At 31.9% G+C, this 27924-nt stretch overlaps 1 protein-coding gene across 6 annotated transcripts in view; it reads left to right on the top strand.

Annotated features, from left to right (window-relative positions):
* The window catches only part of LOC115211016 (potassium channel subfamily T member 2-like), a 752122-nt gene that overhangs the window by 643017 nt on the left and 81181 nt on the right, over positions 1–27924 (top strand). For all 6 annotated transcript variants that reach the window (XM_036501492.1, XM_036501480.1, XM_036501498.1 and 3 more), the window contains 14 exons: positions 486–594; positions 905–979; positions 6939–7022; positions 12936–13030; positions 15806–15989; positions 16412–16576; positions 21584–21720; positions 22160–22223; positions 22508–22616; positions 23481–23589; positions 24138–24287; positions 25177–25418; positions 26772–27042; positions 27814–27919. In XM_036501492.1, coding sequence (XP_036357385.1) covers positions 486–594; positions 905–979; positions 6939–7022; positions 12936–13030; positions 15806–15989; positions 16412–16576; positions 21584–21720; positions 22160–22223; positions 22508–22616; positions 23481–23589; positions 24138–24287; positions 25177–25418; positions 26772–27042; positions 27814–27919 — 1900 coding nt within the window. The remainder of the gene's footprint in view (positions 1–485; positions 595–904; positions 980–6938; positions 7023–12935; positions 13031–15805; positions 15990–16411; positions 16577–21583; positions 21721–22159; positions 22224–22507; positions 22617–23480; positions 23590–24137; positions 24288–25176; positions 25419–26771; positions 27043–27813; positions 27920–27924) is intronic.

The following is a 27924-nucleotide window of genomic DNA, read 5'->3' as shown; positions in this document are numbered from 1 at the left end:
TAGCTATTGATTTTCAATTGCCTAATGTGCAACATTTGCTTTTGTTGAAGTCAAGAAGTGGAGTGGTTCTAGATATATTTTCAAATCAACTTCATAGATAATACTAGGGCTTCAACTTTATTTTTCAGAAAAATGGTTTACTACAATATTCTTAGGAGATAAAAATTCATCAAAATGCAATTCATTAAAATTCTTTTATCTTTATCATGTCTTATTTTGTTGAAGGAATTTGGTTAACAATGAGAAGGTTAGGAATTGTTAAGAACCAAGATTGAAATGTAAAGAAGCATATCAATATTAATGATGATGATGATGACAACAATTATAAGAAGGCTTTGTTAAAGAATAACTGAATATAGATTTTTTTTACTATAAATATAATATTTAATAGTAGTGTATATTATATTGAATTTGGGTACTTCTTGTATTTTAAATTTATTTATATATAAAAGAAAAATATTTGTTTTCTATTTCCATAATTTAAGGGAAGACATATTCTGGGTAAATCGCTCGCAAGGGTTATGGATTTGCCAGTTAACAGTTGCAACAATTAGTCTCACAGAAACAGTCCTAGTTCAGTATTTAAGTTATAAGGTAAGTGGCATATTTGATATAAATTGCTTGCTAAATAATTCAAACTTCAATTTTGTGTTTTCTTTAATATTTTCTACTTGTGATGTTGATATCGATATTTTTGCTATCTAACTAGAATTAAAACTATTATTAATAATTATAATATGTATTATTTTGAAATAATTAAAGCTTGAAAGATATATGAAATTAAAAATGAAATTGAAAATAGAATTTCTTAAAGTAATATACATGAATGTTAACGTATATTTAATTATTAATATTTGCATTCTGAACATGATTAATTTTTTTCTGTTTTCATTATACTTTTAAGGGTAATATATTACAACAAATTCTGTCAGTGGAATTCATCTTAGAATTAATAAATACAGTGCCCTTTCTCATCACAGTAAGTTTTGTCTTAAGCTTCTATTGAAAATATAATGACTAATTATATTGTGCTAAGGCAAATATTTCTTTTCCATTTCTAAATTAAATTTTTTTCTTTAAATTGTGTAGTTAATTATATGTTTTTTTATTTTTCTGCCAATATCACTATATTTTTATTTAGGTGATAACTACTTAGTTATTTCATTGCATAAAAGGTACAGTGCTAGTTTTTAAAATCATAAGCTTTTCAATGAGCCAACTGACATTAAATATAGAAAGTAAAATGTTTGAGGAATGTAATTGGCAAATTAGATTGATTGGGAGAGAAATGCCACATATGGTTGAAAGAGCTTTCATTTAAATTCGTCAGATTATATTCAGACTAGTTGAACTGATATATACAAAATTGAGAATAATACTCCTCAGTAAATTGGATGGATCAGAATAAGTTTTGTTAAAGAAAACTGGTTTAATAATGAGCTGTGCATTAAAAAGTATTTTTGTTATTTTTATTTTAAAATATATTTGCTAAATCTTATTTGGTTTAAATGAAGAGTGTATTTCAGAATCCAAAGTAAGTGTAATTATGTTAAATACAAATATTTCCTAAAATAAAGAGAAGGAATAAGTTTATAATATAGTGATTTTTAAATTCTTATATAAAAAGATACTTTAAATTGTGGGAGGATAAATTCTAAGAGTGAATCTTTAGAATGTTAAATGCATTCACTTTTCATCAAAGGTGAAAGTGTCATTAATATACTTTCCTAATTTGCTTATATGATATTAAGCTGTTGACATGGAACATAATTAATGCTGAAGGTATTTAGTTTATCTATTAGCTTAAAGTCTTTATTGATTTTAGTTGCAATCATTGCCAATCATGTCCAATATTTGCAATTTATAGTTAGTTATTGCAAACATCTATAATTATGTATAGCAACCTCATAAAACGCATATATTTAGCCAATAAGGTACTTTATTTTATGATGTGTGATAACGATACTTAGTCTTGATATAAAAGTTTGGGGTTTAAAGCTGCTAAAGTTAATGAGACTGTCTCTTTAGACAAACATTAGGAGAATTCTTTTAAGTACTGATTGCTAAACAGAATGCTTCCCTGAAATTTAGACGTTACAAGGCTATCAATACTCAGAGAATTATAGAGTGGAGTAAGGAACTGTATGCTTCATTTGCATATCTAAGAAGCATTTGACAATGCACGTAGAACTTAATCTTCCCATCCAAACACTTAATTATTTGCTGCTGCTGCCATTTTCACATTTATGGAATCATTGATGCAGCAAATATATTTCACATCAGTAGACATCAACACTGGAAGCAATTTAAAAAAGCAAGCAACTATAAACATATTCCCTTCAGACAGAGTACTTATTGAAAATATTTGTCACCTGAGACGCATCAGTTCATTTCATATCGAAATCAATGTTTATTTTTGCCACTTTGATATAAAAATGGCTGGAACAAACCGTTACTTTAGCAACTGTACAAACAAAACCATTCTATGCTGATAAAACAAGTATATAAAAATTTGTTGACTTGACAATGCAGTTCATGGTACTGAATCATGAGGCATTTACTGATACTACATATGTTACTTTGAATATTTCTATAAGCACAAACTTCAATATTCTTTAGTAAAATTTTCATCATCAATATTAAATTTTAAGCATGGACACACAAGCACTGGAACGATTCTCCTCAAGATAAGGAGCAAGAAACACTCACACTTAATCACACACACACATATATACACAGCTGCATGATTAAAAAGTTTGCTTCACAAACATGTGGTTTTGAGTTCAGTCCCACTTCACAGCATCTCAAAAAAATGTCTTTTATCATAACCCCAGGTCAACTAAAGCCTTGTAAATGAATTTGGGAGACAAACTGAAAGAAACCAATCATGTGTGTGTATGCCCTCTAAGGCATGTGATATAAAAGATCCATAACTTAAAAACAAGTAAGCAGTAAAACAATTCCTTGATAATATATTCATCTAACCCATGTTAGCACAGAAAAAACCCCTGTAAAATGAATGAATGAATGAATGAGTATGAAGTGTGTGGTTGTTGTGTGTACTCATGCCAAAATACAGTGTAAAACTATAATGAGCACAGACATGACCATGTGGTTAAGATGTTCACTTCTCAACCACATGGTTTTAAGTTTAGTCTCACTGCATGATACTTTGGGGAAGTGTTTTCTGTTATAACCCTAGGTCAATCAATACCTTGTGTGCAAATATGGTGGGGAAAAACTGTATAGAAGCCCATGGTGTATGCATGTATGTGTGTGTGATTGTTTGCATGCATGCATGCATGTATGTGTTTGTGTGAATATTTACTTCTTACATATTACATAAAAAATGCAGAGGTACAGTGTTACTTACTGACAATTCTCAGTCAGTAAGTCATCCACTAGCTCTGTAATACTGAAGAATAGTGGAATGAAAAATCTCTTACATTAAAAAAAAAACAGGCAAGAGTTTGCAACAGAAAGGCATCCAACTGTGAAACAATCTCTCAATAATGTGTATTCCTCAAACCCATATTAGCATGGTAAAACAGATGTAAAATGAATGAAGGAATGATTTGCTTTACTTAGTAGGAGTCTAAGAGGAGCACAGTGGGATTTGATCTTCATAAACTTCTTCCACTTTGAAAGAAAACATTATACTAGTAGTTCAGTATATAATACATCACTTCAAATATCTTAGGAAGAACTACAATAATTTGTGTCTCCACATCCATGAAGCACACTGTTTACATACGTAACCTAAAGATTTTTTCTGAATTCTTGTTTGATTTTTTATACCACACGTACCCTCCACCATCAACTTATGGCTTACTTCTAGCTTTTGATATCGAACTTTCTTTTTGATTCACTTTCATTCATCTGCTAAATAGAAAGTACTACATTCAAATTCCCATTTGTCACTCCTCAACTAAAATTATAATAGTTAAGTAAGCTTAATATAATAAATGCCTAGTTTCATGGTAAATTCTTAGCAAGAAGATATGTTTATTACAGAATGCAATCCTATAATAAACAAAATAGAGCTAAGTATTTCAACTTGTCAGTTGTATAATCATATAACATTATAAAGAACAACAAGATGTGTATTGTTAAAAGAGAAAACAATTATAGTGTTTAAATTGTTTGCCTATAATAAACTACACTGTACAATTTAATGGTTTTGCTTTCAATGTTTTGTTTTCTGGGGTTTTTTTTCTCATAGAACATGAAATACAAATAAATAACTGCTGAGTATTTCTCTCTCTTTTGCTTTCCTTTATTTGCTATTCTCCAAGTGACTGTGGCTTCTCTGTTGTCAATAACTTACAGCCACCACTTGAAGAAATCATTTCAAGAAATTAATGAGTACTATGAAGTATTGAAAGTACAAGTTGTTTCACAGATATTTTAAATCCAAAGCCTAAGCATATTTTTCAAACTAATTTGTTTTAGTTCAGTTCAAAATTATCAGATTATGTGCTAAATATATATTTTGCTTGTTTCTGTTATTGGGCTGCAGTCATGCAGAACCACTGCTTTGAAGGGTTTTTTTTTAATCACGGGGGCCAGTCAGGCCATACTGGCAATGACCTCGCTCGAATCATTTTATACATGCCACCGGCACAGGTGCCAGTAAGGTGATGCTGGTAACGATCACACTCGAATGGTGTCTTTTATGTGCTACTGGCTTCCATGCCGGTGGCACATAAAAGGCACCATTCGAGCGTGATCGTTACCAGCATCGCCTTACTGGCACCTGTGCCGGTGGCATGTGTAAAGTGATTTGAGCAAGGTCATTGCCAAATACCGCCTGACTGGCTCCCGAGCCGGTGACACGTAAATGTACCCACTACACTCTCGGAGTGGTTGGCATTAGGAAGAGCATCCAGCTGTAGAAACTCTGTCAGATCAAGATTGGAGCCTGGTGCAGCCATCTGGTTCACCAGCCCTCAGTCAAATGGTCCAACCCATGCTAGCATGGAAAACGGACGTTAAACGATGATGATGATGATGAATCAAATTGATCCTGTATTTATTCTTTTAAGCGTAATGCTTATTCTATTGCTAAGTTATGGGGATGTAAACAAACCAACACCAAATGTCAAGCAGCTGTGGGTCCATGTAGGACTGAACTCAGAAACAAACTTCTTACACACAGCCACACATACCTGATTATTATAATAAGCATTTTGAACCACAATAGAACATATTTCAGTTATAAAATAAAATTCTCGCTTGTGAGACAGTGACTATAGAAGAGAAATTGTTATAGCATAGGAAATTCTTGATAGAACTGAAATGGACAATGTAGTTTCAATTATTATCAAGGTTGACTCCGTTCATATTGAAACAGCTGCAAACATATTTGTCAAATATTTTGCCTTGTTAAACAATATTGTTGTCAGCATACCAGAAAGTGTCATATGATCAACAACCAGGAAATTTATCATAAATGAGGAGCTTATAATTAATGTCAAATTCATATGAAATAGAAATTTAGTTAATTGCTTTGTAAAAGACCAGAGTGTCTTCAGATGCTGTTCATCAAACATTTTGAGTGCTGATAATGGAAACTAGGTAGTCTTTGACAGTAAAGCAAAGACAATGCAAACACCTTTTAAATTATTCAGAAGTGAGCTAAGCATTATATCTCAATAATATATTCATGTAATAATTTATTAAACATTACAAAATAGTGTGCCAGAGATGTTTCTTACAATGAAAACAAGTATTAGATTTCAAAGTGAAATTTAATGTGGCTGTTTTCTATATTACAACTTCCATATAATTCACTATTAAAGAATTAGTATAAAAATCTGTTAAAAAAATAATATATAAAAACACAAACTTAAATATATTTCTGTTGATATTATGAGAGTAGGAAACAGTTATTTAGTATTTACTAATTTAGAGGGGAAGGATAATGCTTGTAACTACTTGTAGAGACCTTCTTGAAAAAGACTTTTGATTTAAAAGTGCAATAGTGGAAATGTATGTATGCATGTATGTATATGTGTGTATATGTATAAATATTTATATAAATGAAGTCTCAACCACCTAGTTTATACTGGTATCAAGTTGTATAACTTGTAATAATGCAGTCAATCCAAATAGTAATATTCTAAAATAGTTCAATATGTATGTTTCAGGTTTGCATATTATATATAATAGGAAATACATCCATAATGTAAACCTTTCTTCAGTTAAAACAGTTCAAAACATTGTCTAAGATAACACTCAGTGAAATCAAATCTGGGATTGTTTGATTCCAAATTTCTTCACACAGATTTGTGATCTTGATTGAAATTATTAGTTCGTAAAAGAGTATTGAAATTGGTAATAATTATGAATTCTTTTTACATTACTGATTAACTTATACATCTTTTGGCCTATGTAGATACTGGTATCCTTATATCCAAATGTTTCAACAGGGGAGTTATTGTATATTTTAGGTTTGAATACCCTTATGTAGTTCTAGATTATAAAAGATTAAATGATAAAACTAAAACTGACCCATTAATTACAATTCGCTATATTTTAGCTATTTTATTGCTAATTATCTCAATTCTCTTTAAGTTGAAGGCAAAATGTCAAATTAGATAATATTTCATGAAAAATTTTCATGAAAAATTAAATTTCTTTTGGAAAAATTAGAAGTTGATTGAAAGTTTTTTTAATTAACATTTTATTGTTCAGTTTACAATTAATTAACGATGAAGTTAGTATTCATCACATACCTTACTTGCATATCTTTTAAAGTCAATGTGGACACAAAGTTATTAGGAAAGCATGTGATAAAATTTCTAATTAATGGTATTGGAATATATTGATTTTGTTTTAATGAACCTTTTTATCATACCTATTAAAATTATATATCTTTGAGTTGTTTGGTAAAATATTTCTTATTGCCATTTATTTTTGTTTCTCTTATTTTGCAGATATTTAGTGTTCAGTTACGGAACCTTTTTATCCCAGTATTTTTCAACTGCTGGCTTGCAAAATCTGCCTTGCAAAATATGTTTGTATGTTTCTTTAAAACAATATTTCCTATTCAAGAAAAATTAATTAAACACTTTTTTTTTTTTTTTGGATGCAGTTGTGTTTCTAGCTAGATTATATTTTTCAATTTCATTTTTCTATTGATTGTACAAATATTTTTTTAAAAAAGAAGTTTTGATGATGTTATAGGATATATTTATAGAACCTGAATTTTCTAAATATGTTTGACACATTCACTGCTAGGAAAGTTTGTGATAAAAACTGTATAAAACAATTGATAAAATATTACATCAGCATCAGATCACAAAATTATTTTCTTTAATATATTTTAGAAATGGAATACTGGAATAAAGTTTACTTCAGCCAGACACTGAATATAATTTAAAAGATATCTTGCTAATATCCATGGGATTATAGATAGGATTTATTTTCAAACTGAATTCAGTTGTGGATTAAAGGTTATTTTCCTTTCATTATAGCAGGCATAAGGTTAATTAAAAGACCAATAATCCAATTAAAAAAAACATATTTGATGTTTATAATTAATAAACTCAATCACTACAGACTTAGAAAGGAAAAAGAAGTCATTAAGTACATTCCAGAATATTATAAATTCTACAAAGCAACTGGCAAAATGTATAGGAAATGGATAGTTTAAAGATTAGTAACCAAAGTAACAAGGCATCTATTTTACTATTCAAACAGGTATTCATTGATTTAGAAAAACCAATAGTAACTACAAAACCAACTGCAAATTTCACTGTAGCCATTGTTGTCAGTTTTCACAATTCTTTTATTCATATTAACTAATTGTGTGGTCCATATGTCATCATATCAATGTTTATTTTCATTTTTAAATCACTATAACATAGTATCTAGAATTAAACATGATATATGTATGTATGTATGTATGTATGTATGTATGTATGTATGTATGTATGTATATATATATATATATATATATATATATATATATATATATATATATATATATATATATATATATATATAATAAATATTAGGGAATAAATCCAAACTTACAGGGAAAAATCAGATTTAGGATTGAATCCAATTTTATAGTAAAATATTATATATATTAAATTAGAGACAAAACCACTATTAGGCAAATCAAACAATGAAAGACTTAAGCCAATACATATGATTAATTTATATTATTTAAATATGTAACAATTATTAGGATATTAATTATATTTTTTAATAATTGATACATATTTAAATAATATAAATTAATCATATGTATTGGCTTAAGTCTTTCATTATTTGATTTGCCTAATAGTGGTTTTGTCTCTAATTTAATATAATATATATATATATATATATATATATATATATATACAAGTCCCCTCTCAACCCAAAATAATGTGGTGGTGGAACAATGTTGTTGACTGGGCTATTAGAGAAAAGAAACAGGCTTGGAAGGACTGGAAGAATGGTGGTAGCAGGGAATTGTATCAGACTGCCAAAAGAGAAACTAGGAGACAGGTTTATTTAGCCAGAGGGAAAGCAGATCAGAAAAAATTTGCCAATGTTTCAATGTTCTTCTTCCCATATATATGGGAAGAAGAACCATCTCCTCGGTTCTTAAAGTTTCTGAAGAGTGCCGCCTGGCCACCTCCTCTGATGTGAACCAACATTTCCAAATCATTTTCCTTTTGTCATGTATGTTATATCTGACCATATGGTTTTGAGGCATTTTTCAATAAATTTTCCTTCTGTTTTATCTATTCATTTTTTTCTCAACGTTGTAAGTTTTGTAGATGATTCTTTTCCTATTTTTTGCTCTATTGTTTCTGTTGGAGGTGCTACTTGTATTTCTGTCCCCTCCTTTTTTAACATAGACATAAACTTTTTTAAATTACTTTACTCTGTGTTAATTTTTCTCTCCTTTCCTGCTGCCTTTGCAAAGTTTAACTTATTTGGCAACACCGCTGATGATTTTTCTTCTTCACCTGTTACGAAAACAGGCATATTGATAATTGGTTCATTTGGTGAATCCATTGAACTCAATGGTGATGCCATGATGTTGTTTTCCTTTTTATCAAAACGCAATTTGCAGCAAAACGCCGAACACAGAAAAATTTGGGCTTATGCCCCACAGAATTAGCTCAAAGCCGTACAATTCAACCATAATTCCCCCGCAGGGGGGAATTGAAAACAAGCTGCTTCAACAAAGCAATAAACAGTTTTTCAACAAAAAACACTTGTAAAAACAACAGCAACTCACTGCAACAATACAACAATCCAACAATTAACACAGGAAGCATTGGAAAAATGTTCAAATGACCAGAAACTTGCAGTAAGAATAAGTTGATTTTTTATTGCCCAAAAGGGGCCAACATAGATGGGATAACACAAAGGCATGTGGGGACATATAACACAAAACTTAAAATAAAATTATACAAATGATAATATGAAATGAAAATGAAATGAAAAAATGCAAGTGAGTTGCCTTCCCCACCACAAGAATGTCACTTACTCTTTTGGAGTCCTTTCTTCACGTTGAATCCATATTTTTCCAGCAGAACCTCACATTCAATATTGTCCGGTATTTTTTTATGACCTCGTGAATTCTCCTCATTTTCACACCCTTTTTATATTTTTTGATTTCCTCCATTTGTACTTCTGAGATGAGAACACACATGTGCCACCCTAGTGTTTCATGATATTTTTCAGTGTTCACAAATCTAGCTGTTTCCAGCTTGTTACTTTTTGAATTAGTTCCGCGCTTTCTTTGTTTGTCGATAATTCAATTTGTGGGGAATGGGACTCTTTGTTCTTTATTGTGCTTTATTATGGGTTTGGTGTCCGTAGAGAGGGGGTGGATCGCAGAGGGTATGGGTGGGGTGGGTAAGGTTTGGGGTTCCACAGTATACTATTTCTTTTTTTTCTTCAGCAATCTTCCAATCTGTTTTTCTTTTTCCACTTCTTGCTTCTTTTCTGGTATTCTTTCTTCTGTCTGCTTCTGCTGAAGGAAGCGTGCTCTAATGTGGCCTTTTTGGCCACGTTTAAAACAATGCAGAGTCCTGCCCTCCACCCACACTTTCAACCCCAGGTCTCCTATCCATACTGTCTCTGCAAAATTTTCTAGTGTCTCCCCTTCTGCCTGTATGATTAGTTCCAACGTTTGACCTCTCCAAACCGAGCCATCCATTTTTGTGGCTTGGAGGATGGCTACTTCTCCACTTTCCAGGAGAACAGCTGCCACGACCCAAGCCACATCAATTTCCGGTGGAATTCTCTTCATCTTTATCTTTGGTGTCTTTCTTTCCATATAAATTGGTAGAAGGACCACCTTATCTGTCTTTATTGTTTTTACCGCATTTTCTCTCGCTTTTTCTTCTGTTTTGTAGTGGACTATGTTAGTTCCATACTTATTCCCTCTGGCTAGATATGTAATGTCTGGCCAGACTGAACATAATGCCTTTTCTAAAATTCTTTCTTCCATGTGTTTGATTTTTCCTTTCTATACCAAATAGACTTTGTATATCACGGTATTTCTATTAATTTCTTCTATTTTCTTCTGGGGTGGTGACAGCCTAATGTCACCACCCACTTTGCATGCCCTTTTTCGTCTCTTTTGATATTTGCTAGGTTCACCTCTTTCTTCTTTACTTCTGCTGTTTCAGTGAAGCTCGTCTTTTTCAGTAATTCATCCATCTTTTCAATCACAATAACCATTTGCTCCTCCACTAAGGTCCAAATAACTTTTAGCTATAGCTAGCTCTTGATGAAATTGAGAGAAAGCCCAACTTGAAACCGCTGCTAAAGCAGCACAAAACAACAATAATTCAAATAGCAGAAACTTCAACCAATAATCCAACTTCAACTAAACTTTAACTCACCAGACGACAAACTTGCAGTAAGAATAACTACAAGGTAAAATTGCTACCTGTTTTTATAGCAAGTTGATGCAGGTAGTTTAATCTGTCCCCCTCTGACTTTTAGCTCATGCAATTGAAAAAATATATTATTTATGGATCAATCCAATATATGTGTATATATATATATATATATATATATATATATAATTTGTTTATTCATATCCGCACATGCAGGAGATGTCTGTCTATCTACATTTTCCACCAAACAATAGTCTGGATTAAAGCTTATACAGCTGATTGCCTTCTTAGAGTCAATTATTGTGTCTAGAATATGAACAGTGAAAAATCGCTTAATTTTTTCCTCATAAATTTTTTTTTACTTAAGTGTAATAATTATTCTGCATCCATTTCATTAACGTATACCACTGACATTTCTTTTAGCTGTGATAAAATGAAAGAACGAGTCAATTTTGATAACAGTTGTGAAATACCAAAGTACATGCCTTAAGGTATTCAGTCTGTTTTGAGCTAACCTGATTAATTCTAAATAATATTTTATGAAGAATATTTCTGTATTGTAATGGAACAAATACAAGACTAACAAACAGCTGTGAAGTGATATATTATTACCTAATCCTACATAAATTTATAAATCTAAGCAGGAAATGTACATGTGAGATAAATTTCTTCAAATACCTGGCTGATACCTGGCTGACTTAATTAGCAATAAAAATGGTTGTTCGAAAAACATAGTTACTAATTTAAGAGTGAAGTGAACAAAATTAAGGAAGCTTTTACACCTGTTGACACAATTTTTTCCCTTAGAAAAAGGAGCAAGAGGATTGCGTTTGGAAAGCAATACCACATGGTAACATGATGTAGACCTTGAATGTGAAGAATTTGCAATGACTAGCAAGCCACAGATAATCAACTTCTCTTACTAAAGTACATCTCATAATTAGGTTTAGGTGGGATTTTCTTCATCTCTATGAAAATAGTTGCATCTATCAAACCAAAGTACATTCCATACATACATATATATACAGACTATCTCAGCACCCCTTAGCCTTTACCTTTGAAAACTTAAGCTGTTATTCTAAACACTGCCCCACTATTCCATATGCATACAATTACTAATACACTTTTACCTGGAGCTGTCTTTGCAGTACTATAAGATCCTGGGGAAATTATGTATTAGGCCCTATATTATTTATCCATTGGCAGCAAACCACAGTATACATAGATCATGACTGGGCTTCTAACACAATGAGGCTTCAGAGTTTAACTTATAACAAGTTCACTTTATTTTAGAGGTTGTAGTACTACTTACCCACTGTTCATATATATATATATATATACACACACACACACAAATACACACACACACACACACACACACACATACACACACACAAATAAACATGTGCTCAATACATATTAAAACTGAACTCAAAAGTTTCTCTCACGACTCAAGTTTCATGCTTGCGTGCGTGTATGTGTGTGTACATTTTTATGTTTGATGATGATGATGATGATAATGAACTGGAAGAATGAATACTCAACATCTGAAATGTAGAGGAACAATTCTTTTCAGTAGGAGCTTTATTACTTCTCTAGTATTTCTCTCATCAGTATTAATGGCATAATGTCATTTGTATTATGAATTCTGATTGGAAAAATGCAGATCACTGTCAGTAGGAAACCTTTGGTATCAGAGAAGTAACAAAAATGCGATAAAATGTATGCATACATACACACACAATATGTATATATACAGAGGGAATAGTGGTTTAGAGAGATGGAAATGGGGTTAAATATATATATAGAGAGAAAAAGATGTTTAATCAGTGATTGGTCTACTAGAAACTACATATTTTATTCATTGGTATTTATGTATGTATGTATGTATGTGTTGTGTCTGTATATCTATGTATACATTTTGGTGCAAGGCATCATATGACAATCAAAAATGAATATCCATTTATTTTTTTTAGTTCCTTTAATAAATTATTCAGTAGTTATCTAAAATAAAAGATATAGTTTAATATATTATTGCATTTTTCTTTTATCTGTTTTTATTTTTCCTTTAAATAGAATGATCTCCACCGTGTAATGCAGAAATCTCAATCAGCTCTCGGACAGCAGTTAATGATCTTATGTGCTACATTCTTTTGTTTGGTATTTACAAGGTCTGTATACATGCAATTCATTTATCATATCTTTATTTGAGAATTTGAACCATACCAGTTTATTGTTTATCATCATCAGTATTGCATCTCTGTTTGGGAAAAGCTCTTTAATTAGTTCTTATTCAAGTAATAATTTTGTAGCAGAGCTGGTAGAACAACACACTAGATTTCTGTGGTATTTCTTTGCATCTTTTATATTACCAATGCTTATTTTTTACTCTAGTCAATAAAATAAGTATCAGTCAGGTTCTGCCTTGAGCCAAAGGGGGAAGCTTTGTGCTAGGAGATGAGAGAAGGGGCTAGAGCAGAACAGGTTTCTTACTGTAGAGGAGCTACATGACTACACACATTTTAGAAGAAAGGATGGGAGTAATTGAAAAGTTTATCTATTTAGTTATGGTTCATTACATTCTGAGTTCAATTCCTGCCAAAGTCAATTTTTCCTTCTATTCTGTTGGAAATAGTAAAATTAGTACCAGTTAAGTACTTGGTTTAATTAAGTTGACTTTGACCTCCTTTTAATATCCTTTTATTCTTTTTCCCCTAAATTCAAAATATCTTATTATATTTTAAGCCCCAGTATGGCCACTAGTTTGAAGAGATCTGAAATGTTTGAGTCTTACATCTGTTTGGTCAGCTGTCCAGTATCTTAGCCTTAGAATATCGTACCTCAAATAATCTTTATCTAAGTGAAGGACATAAACATAACACCAGATAAAAAGAAAAGTAATTGTAGTTAAGGTAGTTTAGATAGTTGCTTTGCATAAACTTTGCAGAGTTTCTAGTGAAACACTTAGCTGTATTTTTTAACATTTCTTTGCACACATTGCTGTGAGCTCCAAATGTCAATACTGATGTAATCAAATATTTTATAGTTTGGCTTTCTCAATAAGCATGGGAAAAAATGTAGTAAAGAAAAAAATGCTGTTTTTGCTCTTTAGCAAATATCATAGAGCAGAAAACAACAATACCTGATTTATTTATGTAATTAAATTACAACACACACGAAAAAAAATTAAATAATCAACCGATAAGTTTATGACATTTTAATATTATCATCATCTTTAGTGTTTTACATCCACTTTCCATGGCTTGGCTGGGTCATTATAGTCAGAGTCAGCTTGTATTTAAAGATATTGCTCACATAGCAGGACCAGAAGACCTCATATTATACATGCTTCATTTTTGGTTTTCTTTCTATGGCTGGATGCTTCTCCTAATACCAACCACTTTAAAGAGGGTACTGGATGTTTTTTGCATGCATCAGCATTAGAGAGGTAGCCATGTACTCAACACCACTAAATGAACCTCACAACCTCATGCCTCTGCTCACTCACTAGTTTCTTTACAGAGTGAGAAGCATAAGTGATAGAAGCATGAAAGATAGAGATGAGAGGGGTGTGTGATATGAAGTGGAGCAATAGGAGTACTCTATATTTTGAAATAGGTATTTTTATCGGAGGCAGTGCAGTGTGACTGAGCTGGCAAAAGAATGACAAAATCTACATGACTCAAAATGAAAGCAATGAAAGAAGCCTGTGAGAAAGATGTGTGTGAGAAAAGTAATAAGACATGGGATGATAGAGGTCACTAGAGGAAGATAGGGTGAAAGTTGGATGTACTGCACACAAGTAGTCCAATGTACTCTCTTATACCTAGGCTACATGATGGATCAGAGGAGGGTGGCAGCAGTGGATATTAAAAATAAGTAGGTCTTGTACCAGTGAATAGCACAAAGGAGTTTTGGGGACTGGGTCAACAGAGGAAATCCACTGCTATCTTCAGTTACACCAGAAGTATAGTCCAATGGAAAGTGAGAAGCAGAGGGTGCGAGTGAGAGATAAACAATAGGCATGGGTGAAAGAATGCAATGTAATAAAAGCATGCGGGAGAGAATGCAAGGAGTAATGAACAGAAGAGATTCATTGCCATTCTTTGTCATACTTGAAAGAAGGAAGGAATGACTGAGATGAACAATAGAAGCCTAGGTGTAGAAAGCAAGAGGGATAAAGGTATGGGTGAAAGAAACATAGGTGAAAGTGGTATGGGAAATTGGCAGATGAGTGATGCGGATATATGATGTGGGGCTGGATGTTAAGGTGTGGTTTACAACATTCCAATAAAAATTAGAATAACTGTTTTACATTTTCAAAATAATTTTGTTTGTATTATTTGCAATAGTTTAAAATTATTTGAAGGGAAATAAAGATAATTGAATTTCTAACTGAGATGTCATGAGTTCATATCTGCTTCTGCAATTAATTTTATTCTTGGCTAAATACTTAATTCTACCAAAAATTAGTTCAGTTATAGTTAATTCTACATTTTCACCTAACTATAGAAAACTCTTGAGTATCTCTTACAATAGTGTTCCTCTCTAGCTTACTATGCTTAACTTAAAATAGGTACTCACCATTGCATATTTTTACATCAATTAAAAGTTTTCCATTTGTTTGCAATACTTTGTTGTAACCTTCCCTTTATAAATTAAATATAAACCCAGTACTGGGTTGCAATCCTCCCATAGGGTTTTTCAGAAAGAATGCCTCTTTCCAGCCACAATTATATGTATGACATATCAATAACAGCATCTCACCTACTCCACTGGAGTTATGGGAACAGTTAGTAAATCACTTTGTTATGACCACTGTATATTGTAACATAATATTCATGAAAGCACAAAAAATTATGTTATTTTTATTATAACAAAATACAACAATTTAAATTTATTTTCATAGAGTGTATGTATATATATATATTTTTTTTCTGTTGCAGTGCATGTGGAATACAGCACCTACAGCGAGGTGGGGTTAAACAATTAGATCTCTTCCAAGCCTTTTGGTTTGTTATAGTTACTTTCTCAACAGTTGGATATGGAGATATCAGTCCTGATATCTGGCCCAGTCAACTATTTGTTATTATAATGATTTGTACAACATTGATTGTACTTCCTAGACAAGTAAGATATTATTATTTTATATTTTATGTTAATACTAATTCATAATTTGGAGATTTATTATTGTGCAAACATTTTCTGGAATTTCTTTCTTTTAATGCATATTAAACAACTCATATCTAAGTAATTTCTTTAAGTATTAATTGTAATTTATTTTCATAGGCTTAGTTATCTATATATATCTATATATATCAATGAATTAACTTGACTCTTTGAAAACCATCTATTTATCTGTAACATTTAATTTTCTTTTATTATTATTGTCATCTGCGGCAGCATTGATGATGATGATGATGATGATGATGATACACAATTTGTTCATTGTATGTTGTTGGTACAGAAATAATATTCTTATCAGTGTATTTCTAGATATTTCTACAAAATGGAAATTTGATCAATTGATTTATAAATTCTTTATTTTTCAGTTCGAGCAGCTCGCTTATACATGGATAGAAAGACAAAAACAGGGTGGGACATACAGTAGTCATCGGGCACAAACAGAAAAACATGTGGTTGTTTGTACAACAACTTTACAGGCAGATACTGTTTTAGATTTTCTAAATGAATTCTATGCACATCCTAAACTTCAGGTACAAACAATACCATATATTTTATATATATATGTGATATACTTTCATTAGTCTTCTGTGTAGTATGTGATCAATTTATAAAATGAAATTCCATGCACAAGTTTGTTTATGAATGAGTATCATCATCATCATCATCATCATCATCATCATTTAATGTCTGCCTTTCATGCTGATATGGGTGGGACAGTTTGATGACAGCAAGCCAGGCAGAAGCCCGCACCAGACTTCTGTAACTGTTTTGGCAGGATTTCTACAGCTGGATGCCCTTCCTAATACCAACCACTCAACAGAGTGAACTTAGTGCTTTTTATGTGGCTCAAGTATAGGTGAGCTCAGTTTTGGCAAGGTTTTTACAGCTAGATGCCCTTCCAAACACCAACCACTTCAGTGTGGACTGGATGCTTTTAATGGCACCTGTACTGACAGGGTCACCAAGCACTTGCAAGAGAGCGGAGGGGGCATTGCAGGAGGTGATCTTGAGTCGGATGATGAAAGTTAGTGTGACAGAGAGAAAGAAACAGGTGTCTTGCTGTAGAGAAGGTACAAAGTTACCCAGCCGGAGAGAGAGAGAAACAGAGAGAAAGCGAGAGAGAGATGAGGAATGAAGAAAGAAACAGGTGTGCTGCCACAAAGGAAATACATGGTTACCCAACCTGAGAAAAGTGCTGAAAAAGGAGAGAGAGAGTGGGAGACAACAAGATGGTGGCAAAGAGCCAAACATACTCACAAGGGACAAAGATCAGAATATAAATGGGATGGTTGAGTAAAGGAAGAGAGAGATGTAGATGGTGGCAAGTGCCTTGAGGTTCGAACTCCATGATATAAATAGCATATATTGTGAAGAAAGCATAATTAAAGAGTGTGAAGTGGGGTAGTGAATGGTGAAAACCTGGATGTATATACAGTCAGGGGAAGGGGCTACTGAATAGCAATGATACAGAGGAATAGGGCCGTGAGGACAGGATTGGGGAGTGGGAGCTAAGCATAATGTATGAAGGAGGAAATGTGAGGAAGAGATGTGGAGATGTAGATTGGTTTGTTGGGGTAAGGTGTGCGAAAAAGTTTTATTGTTACATAGTTTGTGGGCTCACAGATAACAATGATAAAGTGAGACAGGGTGTGAGTGGAACACACAGGTTGGAAGCTAGTGGAGAGCAATGATACAGTGGCACAGGGCCAAGAGGACAAGATTGGAGAGTGGGAGGTAAGCCTAGTGCATGAATTGGAAATGTGAGGAAGAGAAGAGATGTAGTTTGGTTTTTTGTGGTAGAGTGTGTGAGAAAGTGTAGGTTGGACACACAGCACTTTTAGAACTCAGTTTTGCTGATGTGGGCAGGTCTTCTCAAGAACTTCATATCACCAGACATCTCAGTCCATTGTCATTTCTTCCATGAGGCCCAACATCCTGAGATTGGTCCTTGCTGCTTCATCCTACAACTTCCTGGGTCTCCCTCTTCTGTAGGTACTGTCTACTTTCGGTGATTGGCATTTCTTTATACAGCTGTCCTCAATCATACGAATCACATGTCCAAACCAATGTAGTCTTCTCTCTTGCATTCTGCATTTGATTCCTCTTATGCCTAACTTTTCCCTCAATACATTTGCACTTTGTCATATATGTGCACTGATGTTTCACATCCAACAGAGCATATTACCTTCATTTCACTCCAGTCGACACATGTCTTCTGCATTCAGAGCCCATATCTCATTACCATGGAGTATAGCCGTTTGTACACAGGCATCATATAGTCTACCTTTCACTCTGAGTGAGAGAGTCCTTTTGTTGCCAGCAGAGATAATAGCTCTCTAAACTTCCTCCACACAATTCTTATTCTAGGAACAATACTTGTAGAACATCTTCCACCATTGCTAATTTGGTCACCTTGGTAACAGAAACTATCTGCAAACTCAACAGAGCCTCCTGGGCATTTGAGAGAATCTAAGTCCGGTGTGCTCTTAGTGCTTATTGTTCCTGCACATCTGCCACATACAAAGACGACTTTATCTGTTAATCTACCTATGGTCTGACTACACCTCTTGTGTGTCCATAGTTTACACTGCAGTGAATGGAAGTTCTTCCAACTCCTTTCCTACATATAGACTAGGGCCATTTACCTGATGGAAAAAGAAAAGTATATGAGTGTATGTTTGTTGAAAGTTGAGTATCCACCTTATGTGTCTAACTTGACAATATTTTAGGACTGACTAAATCTCGAGATTCAATCTAATCAACTACAGCTAATATTAAGTACTCTCTTCTTCTCTCATAAGTACAACACATATACACACATATATACATACTATGCTTGACTAGGAATGAGTCTGTGTTGCAATGAATATTCTTTTCATGTAGAAATCAAAATAAAAAGAGAAGAGAATGAGAATTATACACATTCAGAAATATAATGAGATTAGAGTTCTGAATTTTAAAAAAAATAGTATATTCCTGATAAAAGCAGATATTTCAAAAATCCCATGCAAAAAAACTGCTCTCAGCATGTATTTGAAAAACATGCTATATTACATTATCTTATTTTGAGGATTATATTATGATTTGCAAATATGAGAATTCACTAAAAAAAGAGAAAATTACAGAGAATCTATAATAGAGAAAAAAAAATCAATTTTTTAGTACAAAGATAAATTTCTAAATATAAATTTTATAAGCATTGATTTTTGGCATTAGCACTAGGCTATACATTTTGGGGAAAAACATGTGGTCTATTGGAATGAACCAGAATTTGATTGGCACTTATTTCATAGATGCTAAGATTGAAACTAGTTTATGAGCATGATTTGAACTTGGAACCTAAGGGGATGCAATTATAAGGTATTTTGTCCATTGTTCTACCATTTTTTGCTATCACTTTGTAAAGTGGTCAGTGTTAGGAAGGGTATCCAGCGATAGAAACTATGCCAAAGCTGACACTGTCTCCTGGTTTCCAACTCTTGTCAAACCATCCAAACCATAGCAGTATGGAAAACAGACACTAAATGATGATGGTGATGAGGATGATGATGATGATGACGATGATGATGGTGGTGGTTGTGGTGGTCGTGGTGGTCGTGGTGGTCGTGGTGGTTGTGGTGGTCGTGATTATTGATGATGATGAGGATCTTGATCTCCTCTATATTTCATGAATATTAATAGTTCCAAGTTACCCGGAATCCATTAGTTATTATTCTCTATGTTACTAATTGTGAAAAACAGTGTGTCATTTTCTTTAAAATGATATCATAAGCTTCTCTTTGATAATTTACTGTTAAGATTCATTGTTTTCAATTACTATTTTAACTAGTTCTTATTAACTAATTAAAAGGTTTTCCCCTAAAATTAGATATGCATGTTTCCATACTCATCTCTCTGTATTAACTCTTTCACATTAGTTAATACACCTTCATCGCTTCCAATTGCTCCATATTAAATACTTTGGTCAGTTTTTCATTTGTAGAATTATATCTCTTGTGAATTAACTTCATGCTATTTTTTCTCTTCAACTACTTAACCTCCCAATATATGAGAGTTGAAAATGGTTAACAGACATTGACCCTTCTTCATCAAAGTGACGAATGAAATAAATTTGGAATAGCGTTCAAGAAACTGGCCAAAAATACATTTTTTTCTTTATAACTTTAGAGCTTTTGAAACTTTTCTCATAGTGAAATGAAATAGAGAGTTTTGAAATATTGTAAATAAATGGATTTTCTTTGAGAGTATTCCTGTAGCAAGTGCCATAAATGGAGGAGTAGCTGATGTAGAGAGCACTCATTATATAAATACATCATCTGATGCACACATGTGTGCACGTGCTCACACACACACACACACACACTCTCTCTCTCTCTCTCTCTCACATGTATATATACAACAGGCATATACCTGGATGCAGACATCAGTTTATAGTGAAGACATTTGCTTCACAAACACATGGTTTTAAAGTTCAGTTTTACTGTGCTTTGTAAATGGATTTGGTAGATGGAAACTGAGAAGATCCTGTTGTGTGTGTGTGTGTGTGTGTGTACATATGTTTGTGTCATGACATTGCCACTAATTGTAAGCAAATGCCATATAAGTAGAGTCATTTATTTGCATTCTTCTCTGGAATCACCCAACTCATGCAATATTTGAAGAACTAGATGAAATATTTATTTTGCTTGGAAACTATTGAAGATTGACTAGAAAAGCATCTGGCCAAAGAAAATCCACCCTATTGAATTTTGTCTGATATGTGTAAGGATGGTAAAGTGAATGTAAAAATTATGATAATGATATATATATTAAATTTATATGCACATAATACAAGAATATATAACAAACAAGTTTCTAAGTTTTCCTGAGGCACATTTAAATCTAACTAATTCTTCTAAACAGCTACTTTTGATTTAAGTCTCTGTAAAACATATTGATCCCCATCCAACTTTGTTGATTATCAGAGGCAGAGTTAGTTATTTACCTAGTTTTAAATAGATATCACAAAGTCGTACAGTTCATTGTAATCATTGTAAAATTGATAAAACATCTTGGCGATTTAAAATTTTATGTTCCTCATCTTCAAACATAGCTTGGAAAATTAAGTTGCCTTAGGTAGTGATATTCTTCTGTTTTAATAGATTTTGGAAACATAAAAATAATATCGCATATAAATTTTTCATTGTTGTTTTTTAGTCAAGCGCTTGAAACAGTAAATTTGAACACAGTCATTTAAATATTTTATACAATGGCTACAGGGAATTAAATATAAATGTGATTTTAAGCTACATTAAAAAAGACAATAATAAGTCAGATAATATTTATTTGCAAAAATGTCTCTGAGAATTGAAAGATTTTATTTTATAATAAACATAAAATCTACATTTTTCATTATTTTTCTTTTCTTTTTTTCTTTCTATATCTTTTTTTGTTTAAAAAATTACTTTTAAAAATGTTATACCTAAAAATTGCATAAAGATTCAGCAAACTTTATTTCCCCCATTCATTAAGAAATGAAATATTTTATATTTTCTCAGGATTACTTTGTAGTACTATTATCACCATGTGAATTAGACCCAACAATGAAGATGCTGTTACAAGTACCTTTATGGGCACAAAGAGTCATCTACATCCAGGGATCAGCTTTAAAAGATTCTGATCTTGCTAGGTGCAGGTATGTTGTTTTCTTTCTTTCTTTCTCCTTAAATTAATATATGCACTTAAAACAACTTCAGATTGAAATACCAGTATAACATTTATATGTATACAAATGTAAAATAGAACCAGATGTAATATTTTATCTCAGAGAAATTTATGTGTTAAAACACTGGGCTTCACTCTGAACACTGGTTGATCACCAGGCATAATGTTTTGGTCTAGTTTATTCTTCTTAGTGACAAATATCTACAATATTCTGAGTTAAGCTGAAAAATACCTGCTCTGATATAGAAATGTGTAAACAAAGCATTTACTAATTTGTGTGAAGCTAGCCAAGTTGGAATTAAATTAATATACACACTTAAAACAGTCTTAGATTAAAATACTGGTCTGTATACATTTATCATGAGAGAGATCACTGTTTTTGAATAAACAACTTTTATATTTTCATTCAGAATGCAAGATGCTGAGGCCTGTATGATATTGGCTGCACGGAACTATGCAGATAAAAATGCTGCTGTAAGTTTTTTTTCTTTTTCAATGTTAACATAAAATTAACATTACTCTAGATATTTGATGCTGTCTATTTCACTTAATATTAAAATTCTTTTATATTTAGCTATTTTTTAAAAAATAAACTTTCATTTTTATTTACATGGAATTATAGTTTGATAATGTTAAGCTTGATTACCAGAATTTAAAGCAAATACATTTCTTTTATAAAATACTTATATTTTGGGGGATTTTCATATGAAATATTTTGTACTACATCTTTGTTATTACTATTGTTCTTTTTTATTTAGGATCAACACACAATTCTTAGATCATGGGCAGTTAAAGATTTTGCACCTTTATGTCCTTTATATGTCCAGATTTTCCGACCTGAAAATAAATTCCATGTTAAATTTGCCGGTAAATAGCTTTTACTTCATCACTGCTAAATAAACTTGTATTTTTATATGAAGTATGTATCTTCAGTTGAAATGCTTTTGACTTTCCTCTCTCTTATATCATTTCAAATACGAACCCTTTTCTTTGTTGAGATCAGATTTCATTGTTTTTCTCTCCAATTTTTTGAAATCATATTTACTCTGCATGAGATAGGTTTTGCTATAGCATTTACAGACCTACCAGATTAGTGAACTCAGTATAGTTGGCATCAGTTTCAATTTCTCTTCAAAAAAGGCAAGCAGTGTGGAACGAGTTACAGTTTGAGAAATTAAGGGTTGAGTATTTAGTACAGCTTTAGTAGGTAGAGACATAAAATGAATAATAATGTATCAGGTAGTATTTGAGTAGAGGTGATGCACAATTTGCTACTTCAGAAGAACAAGATTCATTGTAGTATTGGTAGAAGATACAGAGAAGGTATGATATGTCAGTGAGATGGTGCTTATAGTTTGTTGGTGAGTGAAGATTTATTAATCAGTCGGATAAAATCAGGATTGTCTAAGCAATACTCTAGTATGATGCACTGCTGTGCTTTGTTTAAAGTCAGTAACAATTCAAAGTTAACATATTTTATTGCCTAAAGAAGTTTAGTTGTTGCATACAATTATGACCTTGTTATAGATGTGTGTTCATTAGAAAACATTTTTAGAGATTGTGAGGTTTAGTATTTTAAAGTTTGTGATTGTCGTAACTATGTATTGTTATGAGTTGAGAGGAATTAGGTTTGTGTAATGACTGTGTCTTGTTTTCATTTTACTAACTGACTATATATTTTTATGACTAAAATAAAAAAGATGTCACTAAATGTTCAATTTATCATTTCAGAACACATTGTTTGTGAAGACGAATTCAAATATGCTCTTCTTGCCAACAACTGCCTTTGTCCAGGGACATCAACATTTGTGACCCTCTTATTACATACATCTCGAGGATTGTAAGAAATGTTTTTATTTACTATACCAATTTCTGTTTATTTTAAATTTGATAACTTTGTAATGAATTCTACATAAAATTACACTGATTTCCAGATTTTATCTCACGTAGATTTACTTTATAAATGGCTTAAGTTGTGTATCTTCTCCCTCTGTCTCTCTTGTACCAACATTAAAATCTTGGTGGTACACTTCACCTACCTATTATGAAGATGAACCATTGCAATTTGTTCTCCTTTGATTCTCTTCATTAAGACAGCTTCAGTGTTGTTCTGACATAGCAAATTAAAACAAGAGCAAATTCTGCTTGTGATTTCTTTCTTTATATCATATATCAATTGCCCTTGACACTATATAATTTTGCTAAGAATAATACAGTTGCCTTTTGTTAATGACATGTTGTACAAAACAATAAATAAGAATTGTCTGGCCTTCTGTTAATTTACTGAATCAATTATTCTTAATATACTTTCAGTATCTCTATCACTTTTCTTTTATTAGTTTTCATCTTAATGTTATTTTAGCTTATAAATATTTTTATATATTTCAGAGAAGGACAAACTTCAAATGCTGATTGGCATCGTCTTTATGGTAGGGGATCTGGAAATGAAATATATCATATAAAACTTGGGGACAGCAAATTCTTTGGTGAATATGAAGGCAAAAGTTTCACTTTTGCTTCCTTCCATGCTCATCGAAAGTAAGTGTGTTATAGTATTTTATCTAAAATCATCATGTGACTTTTTTTCTATACAGAACTTAATATTTTTGTTGTGCACTTTACAAATAGCTTAAATCCTTAAAATTGGAATTTCACTGAAGATTTTAGATTTGGATGAAATTTCTCAAACTGAATGTGAAATAAAATTAGAAATATATTAGTACACGCATAAATGTAAAAATTAAGAAATTAGACAAAAATTGTCACCCATGGAGAAAGCATTCTCTTTAAGTATCTTGTTGAAAGCAGAACGTTCTAAAGTATATTTTTCAAATGTTGTGGTCTTTAATCTTCTATGAGGTGATAATTTTATTGATATAAGATTTTCTAAGTTTTGTGTTGTGATAAGAAATAGTATATGGTATTATGTAGAAGTTATTAGCGTATTGCTTATGAAGGTTTTTCTTCAGTTTTAATATCTATAAAAGAATATATTTTAAACATTGATTTACCAAAGGCAAAACGAATTGAAAATTAACACAATCAATATGAATATAGTATAGATACTTGAAGAAACAAAGTAGAATTCAAACTTCCAAAGCTTTTCACTCAGCCATTCAAACTTCAGTGAAAAAAAAATTTCCTGTGCATTCAAGTTTTAAATGCTAATAATGCATTCCCCATTTTAATATACTTTGTACTCTTTTGCCTTAATCTTTTTTTTCTATAAGAGCATAGCATGAAGAAGAAAAATAGAATGTGAAGACTTTCCAGATACAACATATCTCAGCTTGTCTAACTAAAAACAGGTGCAAACATTGGTTGACAAAGAAAGTATTTGATTTAGATTGTGTGTATATTTATACACTCTACATATATTATTATGTCAGTATATTAAGAATTATTTGTCTATGTTCTTTCATAATAGATACGGAGTAAGTCTTGTTGGAATTCAGCAGGATATTCATAACTCAACCATCCAATTAAATCCAGGACCAAGACATATCATGAGAAGTTCTGACATTTGTTTCTACATGAATATTACAAAGGAAGAAAATTCTGCTTTTATTCTTGCACATCCAAATCAAGAGGATCCAAAAGGAGATAAAGCTCGTCTCCCTCAAGGGGCAGAACAGGCTTCCAGAGTGGCGAGTATGATTGCAAGTGTAGGTCAGTATATATTTTATCTTTCTCTCTCTGCTATACAATCACATATCAATACAAACACATTTGTGGTTTTGTTTAAATTTGCACTTCTCTGAAAATCTCTGAGCTTGTTATTTTCTCAGTCAACTAATTGTCAACTGAGTCTGTATATTTGAAGCTGTTTGAAATAAAAGACCTCTTATTGGAAAAGCTGGTATGGGCTAGCAGTAAGAAGGACATCTAGCTGTAAAACAATGCCTCAATTATATATTCATTTATCTCAGACTAGCATGGAAAAATAGACATTATATATACACATGTATATATTTAACATCCATTTTTCCTTGCTAGTATAGGTTAAATAAATATATTACTGAGACATTGTTTTACAGTCAGATATATATATATGGATCGATCCCTTTGGGGGCTTTCTGGTCACTGTTTGCATTTACTAAAGCTGATTTTCTAAGCTATCTTCACAGTCATCTTGCATTCACAAATTCCTTTATTTATGTAGAATACTGATACATGTGGCACTTATAAGTTTGTTTACAATATGTGTGTGTATGTAGATACAGATTGATTGATTACCAACATTAGAACATTACTTTTGTAACTTATGTATTTTAGGTATGTAACAACTAGCTGCAGTTTTCAAGATATAATATAAATGTTATTCTTACTTCATAATTGACTTATTTGCTACAGGAAATTCCTCTATTTCAAAAGACTAAATTCTGTACAGAATATAAATAAGGCAAAAAAAATTAGAGGTATTGAGTCAGGTTCAAACCTGTTGTTATATTGACCGTTAAAGAATTAGATCTTTCTAGGCTTTATTAAAATAAGCAGGTGCAAGCATAGCTGTGTGGTAAGGAGTTTGCTTCCTAACCACGTGGTTTTGGATTTGCTCCCACTACATAGCACTTTGGGGGCAAATGTCTTCTAATATAGCCCCAGGCTGACCTAAGCTCTGTGTGTGTGTGCGCACCCCACTGCTTGGTTACTAGTGTTGTTTTGTTTGCATTTCCATTAACTAGCAGTTCAGCAGAAAAGACTGATAGTGCTGGACTTAAAAATATATAAATACTGGGATTGATCTATTTGGTTAAAACCCTTCAAAGGCCATTTCAGCATGGTTGTAGTTCAAAGACTTAAACAAGTACAAAATAAAGGTTATGTTGTCTATCATCCCAAATTTTCAGTTATAGAAGTGCTTAAATTCTTCAAAGTTACTTGAAAGTAAATATGCCTCTGTTACTATGTACATTTATATGTCTTATGTGCCAAATCTTTATCCTCAGCTGCCAGTCATTTCTATCACTGCTTTTCTTAAATGAGACAATGGTTAAAAATCATCTTTTCTTACATATTCAGGTACTGTTGCATTAGAACTACAACATACAAAAGTCAACTCTCCAAGGTCCTGTTTAAACCGACAAGACAGTAAACGATCACCATTAGACTTACCAAAAGAATTAAATATCCAAAGTCTTCAGAAACGGCCAAGCATCGCTCCAGTTCCTGCTGTGCTTGATTCCATCAATATTCATCTAAGGATGGGGGACTCCGATACTGATTCAGAAGAAACAGATTATTCAGAAAGTGAACAGACAGATGGTAACTGGAGTAATAGTATACACTTAGAGTAAGTAATATGTTAAATTTATGTGAATGAAATTCATATACATATATATAAAGAACAAATATCAACAAATAAAATTTTCAATAATTACCTTAGGAGATGCAGCAAATGTCTACTTTATATGAAAGTAAAATGAGAATGTGTGATATCTTTTACTTGTCCAAGATCATTAAGAATGCTAGAGTGGCTCAAAATGAAATATAGAATAGTATCACAGACTGAATTTACTAAGGACAATGTCTTGACACAGCATACATCTCAGATATGTTTAACAGTTTCAAATAAAATACACAAAATTACTGTTTTAACTAAAATAGTAAAATCATTTTATATAAAATCAAATTGTAAATATTTCAAAATTTAATGAATAGAGCATTCAGACTCCTTACTTAACTACCATGAAATGCATAACAGTTTTCCTCAAACTTTTGTTCTTCATTATTTTTGGGGTCAATAAAATAACTACCTGTTAAGTACTGGTGTTGATATAATTGACTTCCCCTTCCCTTCAAAAATGGCTGGCCCTCTGCCAAACTTTGAAACCATTATTTTGTCAAATTTGATATATAATTTTGAAGTAACATTTTCAACAGAAAATGAATTTTCCTCTCTTTATATTCCATAATCATTTGTATAATCAGATGTTACTTTCTAATTCTAAACTATATTATGCATAAATGCATACAGTTTTATAAAGTTAAATAAATTATAAAAAAATACTCATCAGCTATTAAATGATAGATTCTTAAAAAATATATCTATTTTACTCTTCAGTTACATTCGAGGATTCCCTCCAGTTACACCATATATTGGTACAAGTCCCACTTTATGTCACCTTCTAAGAGAAAAACGGCCACTTTGTTGTTTGCAGTTAGCTACGGTAAT

This window comes from Octopus sinensis, linkage group LG1 (assembly GCF_006345805.1).
Source record: "Octopus sinensis linkage group LG1, ASM634580v1, whole genome shotgun sequence".
NCBI classification, from domain to species: domain Eukaryota; kingdom Metazoa; phylum Mollusca; class Cephalopoda; order Octopoda; family Octopodidae; genus Octopus; species Octopus sinensis.
Note: the sequence above shows the minus strand (reverse complement) of the source record. Positions and strands in the feature narration are given on the sequence as shown.